The 11,390-nt window shown below is 38.7% G+C and overlaps 1 protein-coding gene across 1 annotated transcript in view; it reads left to right on the forward strand.

Moving 5' to 3' along the window:
* The window catches only part of ADAMTS18 (ADAM metallopeptidase with thrombospondin type 1 motif, 18), a 160,801-nt gene that overhangs the window by 132,725 nt on the left and 16,686 nt on the right, over positions 1-11,390 (forward strand). The window contains 1 exon segment of the mRNA XM_011946030.1: positions 10,335-10,476. Coding sequence (XP_011801420.1) covers positions 10,335-10,476 — 142 coding nt within the window.

The following is an 11,390-nucleotide window of genomic DNA, read 5'->3' on the forward strand; positions in this document are numbered from 1 at the left end:
AGCTATGATTGTCCCACTGCACTCCAGCCTGGGCAACGGAGACCCTGTCTCCAAATAAAAAGAAAAAAAAAAGATTAAGACATAAATTATATCACCAAAACTTTATAGCCTTAAGTCTTTAAATAATGTAAAAAACAAGTGTTGGTACATGGATTCCATTCTTTCAGGAAGCAACATGGGTTAGACAAGGAGCATCTGCATAAATAGCTGGGACATAGGTTGCTCTGCTACAAACTATGTGACTTTGGAAAAATCGCTGAAATGATCAGAGTCCCAGTTTCCTCATTTCAGAAATGATTTCCCCAGGTGAACTAATGTCTCCCACTGTGTCCTACAGCACTGTCCTGAAGTCCTTTTACAGTACCCCCAAATCCTGCGTTATCAGACAATGACTTAGTTATCATTGTAGCTTCCACAATTGGTACAGTATCTGGAACATCGTGGGATGTTTAAGAAAATGTATTGAGTGAACAGCATCCAATGATAAAATTCATTTGTCCATTTAAAAAGTGCAACCTTCTTTCAAATTGAAGAGATCTTACATGGAAGCAAAAAATAAAATGGAAGGAGAGCTTCTTTCACTGAAGCCAGGAGTGAAGGGACCAGAACCCAGCCTGTGCTTACCCCATTTCAGCCCTGAAGTCCTCTGAAGATCCCGAGGCTTCTGTACTACACATTTTAAAAACCACTGTATTTGATCATCTCTTGAGACTGGCCTTGACAACCATATGGTTTAAAGTCAAGTACAGCAAACAGCGTTTAAAGTAATGAAATTTGATCTCCTAAAATGCATTTGAGGAATCAATGTGCTTCCTAAAACACTTGCTTTCCCAAAGTGAATAACTTAAACCTAGGAAGTCACTGACTTCACAGTGGACTTACCTCAATCTAGATGAAGAGCAATTTACCCTTCAGGGTGCTGAGTGTGCCGATCATTCCACTTATTTCTTATTTTCTAGTACAAGGCAGGATAATACAATCCTGGAAATAATTGACTGCTGTCAGTTAACCCCAAGAAGTAAGTGCATGGTTTGATGCCAAATAAAAGTGTCTTCTGCTTCTGGTTATTTTTATATGTCAAAACTTTACAGAATGTCTTCATGGGAAGCTCAAAATTTAAGCTAAATAGAAAATAGACCTTCACTTTTATCACTAAGTCACATGCCAGTCCAGTTTTAAAATGCAGTCTGTATTACAGACCATCCATTCTCCTTGGATCCTTGGCTCTAAATGGTTTCAGCATTTGCAACAGGTGGATGTCCATGTGTATACTGCTGGCCCCACTGATTTCTTTGGTGGCAAAGGGAAATACCTAAGAGTAATCAAGGACTTGTATGACTATCTTAGGTCTTAAATTTCTTACTCATTATTTAAATCAATCAACTTTTTGATCTTGAAATACATACAAATATATGCATATAAGTGAGTTGGAGAAAAGGAGATAATTTTCTTGACCATGTATTTCTGTATTTCCCAGAAAAAAAAAAAAACTAGTCATGTACATGCACACGTTAGCACAAAAGTAAATATTGATTTAGCAATCATGTAGTTTCTGAGATCACTATGGATATAGCTAATATAAAACTAAATAATTTCCATGTATTTCAACTTTTTTTCTACAACATAAGTCTGGCATAAAGACTAAGGAATCTCTCATTGAACTAGTGGACTTGTTACTCATCCAGAAGATTTAAATTTAGCTTATATTTTAATAGAGTTTAGGATATTATGTATCAGTGACCGCATTATGTTTATTTTATTCCCAAACGCATTTGGGAATACTGAGAAAAAGTAAATCTATTTTAATTCTTCACACCTGAATATCTAAATTAAGTGTGTGTGTGTTGTAAGAAATTAATTTTTCAAGTGATGGAATTGTGAAAACTGAAGATCAGAGTGAAACTTTCACAAGGCTTTGTTGACATTTCCTCTGAAGTAGACATATATATGCTAGACTTTTTGAGTACGGCTGAAAACAATGTGTTTCCATGTTGAGGTTTAGGTGTAGGTAATTTAAGATCACTGACTTTGTCCTTTGTTTAAGCAATACGGAAAAGGCCTGTTTAACATACGATTTTAGGAGACCTTAGCAATAACAATTAAAACATACACAAGTTTTGTATTTTTTTTTTCACGATTATCTAAGATGTCCACTTAGAGATGACACATTCTCTAGAAGTGACTAGAGATGAGGTATCTTACTAGCTCATGTTCCTCCTTTCTCTCCTCTTCCTTTCCCCGCATTTCAGTCTTTCTCTGTCTCTTTGTATCTCTCTCTCTCTCACACACACACACACACACAACAATGAATGAGTCACATTCTCTATCAAGCTGTCATGCGGTTGGAGTGGAGGTGACGAAATTCGTCATAAGTGTTTCATTATAAAGTAACTTCATCCCTGTCTGATAAACAAAGTGACTCAGTATGACATGATAATACAGGTTGCTATTCTATGGCTGAAATATGACCACATGTGTTTTTACAGCATTCCTTTTTCAAAAAGTTTTGAAAAATAGAAAAGCTCTCGTTTATGTTAGGGTTTTTTTTCCTCTATGTTTAGCAGAAGAAAAAGGTGTTTAACTCTTTGAAAGCCCATTCCTAGTGTAATAAGGGAGAATCCTGAAGCTGAAAACTACAACAGCCTTTCTCATGACAGTAAGTGAGAAATAGGTTAACCACAGGCTAGTTTCAAGACAGGAAGAGACATCTAAAGAAAATTACTATAATAAACAGCTTCCTCCACTCTTTGGCCAAAGGAGATGATGGGGTGGTGGGGACCAGGTGGACAGGCACATTGATCAATGAGATGACAGTGTGAGCACCATTGATGAAGTATTACCTTGTCATCCAGCTCCTTTGTGACTCTGCCTGCTGAATTCTCCCCAAGGTAAAGGGGCTGAAATGAGTAAGGAAGTGCCTCAAGATACAATCAGTGTAAGGGAAGGGATATTAGCCAAGTAGCATGGACTGAGTGAAGACACAAGACACAAAAGAAGCAGAGAAGTAATGGAGAATTAATTCAGAACAGATGATAGAAAAGTCAAACTCGAGAGGACGATTCAGAGGTACTTTTGCAATGGCACGTCATTTGTCTAGAGATTTGCCATTTGCTATTTGAAGTGGGGGCCTCCGGTTAATTCATGGCAAATACTTTTGTGACGGGTTAGAGAACACGATTTATTTCTCCTCACTATACTCTGAGGAATGTTGATGAGTCGAATTAGAACTGTAGTCAAGGTTCAATGTGTCAGCCCACACCTTTGAAGCTGCCTGACAGATGCATTTCCAAATCCCTGATCAGGGTCTTTGTATTGCTGTCTCTTGTCAAATCCAATCACTCACACATAATAGCAATGATGATACCTGGTCGTGTTCTTCCAGCTTTGAAGCAAATAAGAAGTCAAAGAAAACTGGCTGAATTTTAACATCACAAAAGTTTCCAAAAATCACACGAGCTTACAAAAACATGAATCCACACCACAAAACCACGCCTTCCATGAGACATAGGAGCGTAAGGTGCAATTTGGGCTTTATCAGAAAGGGCCAACCAATAAAGTCTAGTATATTTCAGTTGTTGAAACAATGATTATAAATAAATCCAGGGGAAAATGGATGGGGGAGATCATGTATGCTTAAATTCGATGCCAGTACGTTCAAGAAATAAAATTCTTGGGTTCAAACCCAGTGTCACAAAGTAAATGTCACAGCACGCTAGGGAGGCCCAGTGTTGTCTTACCAACAGTTAACACAGTTTTTAAAATTTTAAATTAGAATCCTGGGCTTGGTGTTTCAAAGTTTGAGAGGCAATGTTGTGAGAGGGAAGATGTGAAGTTTTAGGAGGAAACAAGACCAGAGACTTGAGTCCTGTCGCTGTGACTTATTAGCCTTGTGACTTTGAGTATTGGTTTATTCGTCTCCACTATTGGAATTAACAGCGCCTTCTTCATAATGTTATCATCAATTTTAAATGAGATAATGCAAGTACAATGCTTTGCCTGGCACACAATAAGCACTTAATAGGCATTGTTATTTTTAAAGCAATCACATACATTATTGAGGACAGGAATTGAGTTTCCTAGGATGCATTAAATAGCTAGTCTTTAAAATTTATCCATAACCTTTATGGCAAAATGAGGACAACTTCTTGAAGAAGAAGAAGAAGAAAAAAAGAGGCCTCAAATAATGAAACAAATACAAAGCTGACTGAAGGAATTTTTTAAAGTTTTAACATTAAAAATTAAAAGTGGGGGCAAAAGAAGGAAAATTATTTACCCATGATTACTCACGGTGTCCTTTAATTTTATGTGCCCTAAACAGAAACTGCATCCCTTTCCTTCAGAGAGTGGTTGGTCGATTCTAGCCTCTGTCTGTGGTTTTCCAACTTAAGAAGCTGTAAATTTTATAACTCTGCACCCTGCGGTTAGAGCTGCTGAGTGTTGTGTCTGAAGTCAGGTGTGTGTTAAAGGTAGACATTAAACAGCTCTATGGAGGACTTGGAAGCATTTAAGGAGGTTGCTTGCCAGCTGTAAATTAGAGACTCCATGCCAGCTGGCTGGAAAATTCTCTGGACTAAGTCCAGTTAAGTAGACTGAATCACTGGCGGTCTTTCCAAATTTGTGCATTTAACGGCTTGGCTATCCACTCCGACATGCGGCATGGGGTTGTAAGCAATGGCATTATTGTGATGTGGTGCCATTACAGGAGGGATGCGGTGCTCCTGTGCCCTGAGGGTGTTTGTGTTCTCCAGGAATGCTGAGAGAAGCAATGGACTACTCTTGACATGGTCACCGAAAACGTTTTAAAATAAATGTGAAAAATGGGAATGATCATTTTCAAGTTACGTATTGCCCAAAATGTGTTCCCTGGCATTCAGAGAGGAAGTTAGTACCTCAGGTGGTTCTGTGGACACCTCTCCAAAATTGTCCTGCTTCCCCACATCAGTGGGAGAGGTTGTCTTTGGTTCAGTTGATGGTGATGGACACACTAAAGCACATGCTGAGATATAATCGAGGCAACCAAATTGGGGGCTATATTCTCCAGCCTTGAAATGAGAGAGAAGTCATTGTTAGATTGCAGGGTCATGTAGAATTTGAAAAATTTTAAATTTTGTCTTAAAACTGATCCAGGTGAGAAAACCTGGATTTAGTTGGGCAGGGCTACCTTCATGGGCATGGGACCTGCCCAGCTGCAGAGGACCTCATGCTTGGAAGGACCTTGTGGTTTAATGCTTCACTGTCACTGTCTTGAATTCTTAAGTTTTCAAACAATGACTTGAATTTTCATTTTGCACTGGGCTTTATAAATTATGTAGCAGTTTTTGAGGGTGGATTTGATTTCTTTAAGAAAATTCTGATTTTTTTTTAAGAACAGGGTGAAAGAGAAACTTTCCCACAGAGATTGTATGAGCCAAGTGGACAATCTCCAAAGGTTTAAGTATTTGCAGGCATCAAACAGTAAGAGATAAGAGGATTTCTAGGATACTCTTGGTCACTGTTCTTCTCAACACAGGATAAAGGTGGGGGCAAAGAGCATCTTAGTTATTGAGAAGCAAATAATATATTACAATTGGCACGTACTTATCTTTTATATATTTGGTCTTGGTACTTATTTGTTTAAGTTTTTACTTCCTTTACAAGGCCTTTATGAGCTGATGTTAAGTAAATTCTTACATCAGCTTTCTGCTGGTTTATACAAATATTGTCTTTCAGTGTACATGATTACACATTGAACTCTGCATATGAATGTATAGTACACAGATATTAAAGGCAAGCCTTGAGTCATTTGATTTTGTAAAGTTAAGAGGCCTTCATTTCTGTATTCATTGTATGCATCAATATGTTAAGGAAAGAAACTATAAACAATATGCTCTATATGCTACTGGCCATAAAACTGTAATAGTAACACACATACGCAGGCATACAACTAGCTACTGTGTATTTTATGAGTTAATTTAAAGCTGCACATTCCTAAGAACATGTACAGTAAATTGTGTGAGTTATTTCTTTTGGCCAGATAAAACTTGAGTTTCATATTACCATGATATTATGCAATGGATTTGTTCCCCTGCTGCTGTTTAATATTCTGATCAGTGCTGGTATTACCTTCAGTTCAAGGATTTTACTTTGCTGAGGATCCTCATTTTCAAGTTTAGGAAAGGGGATTTGGGAAATGCAGTTTAACAGTTTTATCCTCTTCAGAGGGGGAATAGAAATCTTCAAAGAAAACAGAAGGGTTTAATTGTTTTTGTTTTTGAGACGATGTCTCACTCTGTGACCCAGGCTGGAGTGCAGTGGTGCGACTATAGCTCACTGCAGCTTCCAACTCCTGAGCTCAAGCAGTCCTCTCTGCCTCAGCCTCCCAAGTAGCTGGGACTATAGGCATACACTACAACATCTAGTTTTTTAAAATTTTATTTTGGAGATGGGGTCTTGCTATGTTGCCCAGGCTGATCTTGAACTCCCGAGCTCAAAAGATCCTCCTGCCTCAGCTTCCCAAAGTGCCAGGATGATAGGAGTGAGGCACTATGCCTGGCCAGAAACTCAGGTTTTTTTGCTTTGTGGCTTCTTTGCTGTAATCGTCACCAAGATTTGTTATTAATAAGTGATAGCTACAAAGCTTCTTTAGATGATGATGTGATTTCCTCTTCCACCTCAGATTTACTAAATCATTTGCATTCCTTTTATAGGATCTAGAGCACTTGATTTTTTGAGACAGAGTCTTGCTCTGTGGCTCAGGCTGGAGTGTAGTGGCACGATCTCGGCTCACTGCAAGCTCCGCCTCCTGAGTTCATGCCATTCTCCTGCCTCAGCCTCCCGAGTAGCTGGGACTACAGGCGCCCACCACCACGTCCAGCTAATTGTTTTTTATTTTTAGTAGGGATGGGCTTTCACTGTGTTAGCCAGGATGGTCTCGATCTCCTGACCTCGTGATCCACCCACCTCGGCCTCCCAAAGTACTGGGATTACAGGTGTGAGCCACCGCGCCCAGCCCTAGCACTTGATTTTTAACCCAGGTAACTGTGACTGTTGTTTGTCTATATGAATCTGTCTCATCTTCTCCACTGGGGGATATCGCTTCTCCTCCTCCCAAAAGTCATTGTTTTTTGTCTTCACCATGGAGGTCACAAGAGACATGATAGTGGCTTAGATCAGGGCAGCAGCAACATATATGAGGTAAGATATGAGAGAGGGTGAAAGTTAAAGTAACACCATTTCTGATCTATTAAATATGAGTGTCAGAAAAAGAGAAGTCTAAAATGGGTCCAAGTTTTTATTTTGGCCTCATCAACTGGAAGGGTATTCGCTATGAGCAGTCTTTCAGGGAGAGGCAGGAAAGTTAGACATTGATACACTTTTAAGCATTTAAGTGGAGATGACAAGTAGAAAATCTAGTATAGGAGATGGGCGTCAGAGGCTGGGCTTCATCCATAGCTGTGCATCCAGTATGGTAGCCATTAGTCACATGTGGTTATTGAAATTTAAATTAACAGGCCTTTTACTTTGACCACGCGAGTGCATTTCACGTGCTCAGTAGCCACGTGTGGGGCAGCTACAGTGGTCACATCCTGGTGGAGATGAGGGGAGATGGAATCAGTGTGTAGTAAAGAACTCAGACTTGGAGCCAGGACAGGGCATCCTGAGTGACAGGAGGGGAGGAGGAGGAGGATACGGATACAGACGCAGAGACATGTTTGACAATGGGAGATTGTGTGAGTTCCCTTCTTGTTGATTGCATTGATAATCTTTTATGGTTGGCTTGAGTGAAGGTCTGGGGAAGCTTGACATCTGGTTGTTTTTGCTTAATACTGGTGATGCTTTTATCATCACAGTCTTTTTCTTAAACACATTTTTTTTTTTCTTAAACATGTCCTGCTGTTCACAGCAACATTTAAAAATGTTTTGCAGTGAAACCACAGGCCATGTATGGTTTAGGCTCTAGAATCTGTCTAAAAGGTGAAAGGGGAATATATTTCAAATGCCTGTTGAAAATCTGTCAAACTACTTTTTTAATCAGCAGAACGTAAGTCCTAGAAGCTCAAAAGGCAAGAACTAATGTTGTTTTATATTTTCTTTGCGATTCTATTGGGGATCTGTTCCCCTATGGCAGAAAATATTAGGATCTAGTTTGAATGGGAGGAATGGGGTGGTACCAGAAAGTGGAGATGAAGAAGTTAATTTCTTTCTGTATAGCACTTAAACTTAAGCTTGCCTCTACTACGTGCGTATGTGTGTGATGCCACCCCTTTGTATTGCAATACCATTCTGCCTTGTGGGCCTTAGCGCACCATAACTCTTATGCATTGCACTCATACTGTATTGCCACACAAGTAAATACGGTACACTGCATAATTTTCTCTGGTACAAGGTCTCTGCGTTTTTGTTGCATTAAAAAAAAAAGCAAAATAAGTGCTACATTTGAAATGCTGCTTTAACTGAATAAGAAATTGAACTATCAACCGGCATCAGGATCATCTTCTGAATGTAAAACTGCTCTCACAATTCTAGTTTGACCATGAATAAAACTGGAAAGTTTCGGTATTTACTTAATATCAGATGAAAACATGAACAGAAACACTGCAGGAAAGCATACTATTTATTCAAAAATACTATGGAAATAAAGCAAGCATAGTATTTATTCAACATGTATGAAATGTTGTGTTAAGTTGAACACAGGATTCCAAGAACAGCTGTATGGCTTAGCTGTGAAAGTTTAAAAGAAAAAAAAAAGCAAAGCAAAGGCTAGAAAGATCTTCAAAACTAAAAGACTCCTAAGACTGATTTTGAGTTTTTTTTTATTAGCAACTGATAATAATTGGGCATTTGTTCATGTAATGGTACTACCTGTTGTGTTTCATATTGATATTGTTTTGGATGGGGGTAGGGGAACACAGATCCATCTATTAACATTTTGATTGTTTCTGGGAGGCATCAAGATTTGTTTTGTTGCACTACAAAGTGATGTGTACACCATGGAATCTTAAGAGTCAGTCATAATACTTGTAGAGACATTTAAGCCAATAGCAAAATAGAAACCATTGTGTAGCATCCTAAAGAGGGATCTGGTAAAATGAAGGGCCTTGAACAGCTGCCACCCACCAAACTCTAATGGAGGTGGGATCCCACCAGACGGAGACAGAGCCAGGGGTTCCTATCTTTAACTGGCAATCAGCTTTGCTTCTTGGGCATGAATGCCCAGTTCTAGTGGTAAAGTATTTTCCACAAGATTCATGGAGTGGGAAAGAACCAGCTATTTATATTCATGCTTTGAGCTGGAATAAGAAAAAAAAAAAAGAAAGAGGGGTAGTTAAGAGGGCATTAAGAAGGCAGACAGATAAGTTTCCTACATCAAAAACAAGGTGATGCATTTTTGCATTGTGTAGGCACATTTTGGTTGGTGGCTTTATTTCAGCTCAGTCCCTAATCACTTGTGTGATCTTGTACAAGTTCTGTTTTTTTTTTTTTTTTCAATGAAAACATGGGCAGCTACATTATAGAGTTGTTAGAAGAATGTTTTATGATGCATTAAGAATGCCTGCAGAGTGCTGGGCACTTGGGAAGTGCCCAAAATGTGATTGCTCTTATTTTAGTAGTCAGACTTTATAGGATCAGAGTTATCCTAAGTTGTTGCCTTTTCGGAGGTTAAGTCTATTCTAATGCCTATATTCCAATTCCTGATTCTGAACATGTTTCTTTTTTTCTTACCTGCTCATCCTTGCACACGGTTAACAAATTCTCTTTGGGAAAATTTTCTATGGAAATTACATTAGAAACACATTTGGATTCTAAAGTTGACGATAGCAAGTCAAAGTGGGGTATTCTGTGGGTTTTGGAGTGCTTCCCTTGTTTCAACTTCCACTAGCACTCAGGAGAGCTTGTAAGTTGTGACCTATAGATGTAGATTCAGTTTTAACTATTATCTGTAAGGCACCACTCTGTGTGTTTAGCATGGTAGGTTTTTAACTTAGGGTTTAGACCCAACAATATAACCTTTCTGTCTTCATTATAATACATATACGTGTGTGTGTGTGTGTGTGAGAGAGAGAGAGAGAGAGAAAGTGTGTGTGTGTGTATATGGTATGGGCTTATGGCAAATGTCAGTTGTGTTTTGCTCTTTAGAATCTGCCTAAATCACAGTTTTGATAACATGAAGTTACACATTTTAAAGTGTCCTGGGAAAACCTTAAGTCAACATAAAACATACTTGGGAACAAGGAAGTATACCAATGTTAAGGTCAAAATGTCATGTAAATATCTTTAAAATGTTCGGTAAGACTTCTGGAATTTCAGGGTCTGACCTGTATCTTGATCTCTGATTTTTATCTTACACTGTCCAGATTCTGATGCAAGGGAAAAATCCAGGGATAGCTTGGAAGTATGCACTTCCCAAGGTCATGAATGGAACTCCACCAGCCACAAAAAGACCTGCCTATGCCTGGAGTATCGTGCAGTCAGAGTGCCCCGTCTCCTGTGGTGGAGGTAGATGATTTTCTCAGTCCGTCTTCCAAGTCTGTATCTCCTAAAACAGGTTCTTCCACTCCAGGCATCTTTAACATAACGTGGTTTACATAAGCCACCCAAAAACTGTCTTTTATAAGAACCATCACCATAAAAGCAAATATTATGGCATCAGTTAAGGATTTTCCTATGTGGTAAGGAATCAACTCTCAGAAAGCTCAAATCAACCACAACCAAGGCTCAAAACTTATACATCTAAAACTGATGGGAAATACATGTAAAATATATTGACTTATTTACAAATATAAGCATATTTATATTATATGTATATATGTTTTTTTTTAATTTTCAGCTTATAATTTAGTTTCCCCCAGTCTTGACTTTTCTGTTGTCATAAGCCTTCCATTTGGAAGTTGTAAAAGCTAGGGTCAAGGCAAGTGAGGACACAAACATGGCAGACTTAAGAGGTCTATCCGAAACATGGCTATCCCCTCAAGGGTAAGGCCAGCAAAGGCTCTCTAACTAGAGGAAGAGATTAAATCTGAGACAACCCATGCAAGGAAGGAACAGCAGCAACCATCTATTTGGTGAGGAGAAGGAAGGCATTTTATTTAGATGTGAACAGTGTCACACATTTGGGGGTTAAACAGTTGTCACACTTGCCCATTTGGGAGGAGGAATAAGTGTCCAAAAATAAGTTCCTGACACCAAAGCATGAATGTTGGTCTCTCATTTCCTGTTATTCACAGCACCTGGTGACAATGAGACTTCCTACTGGTTACATCCCACTAAGCATTATAAGCCTTCTTAGAATCGGAGACAGAGCAAAGACACAGAAAATGAAGAAATTCTTATATCTGAGAGGCCTATCTATAGGTCCATGCTAATTAACAAAATATGAAAAAATACTTTTTAAGTACACATATATAAAATAA

Source organism: Colobus angolensis, unplaced genomic scaffold, assembly GCF_000951035.1.
Source record: "Colobus angolensis palliatus isolate OR3802 unplaced genomic scaffold, Cang.pa_1.0 Scaffold248, whole genome shotgun sequence".
Taxonomy (NCBI): domain Eukaryota; kingdom Metazoa; phylum Chordata; class Mammalia; order Primates; family Cercopithecidae; genus Colobus; species Colobus angolensis.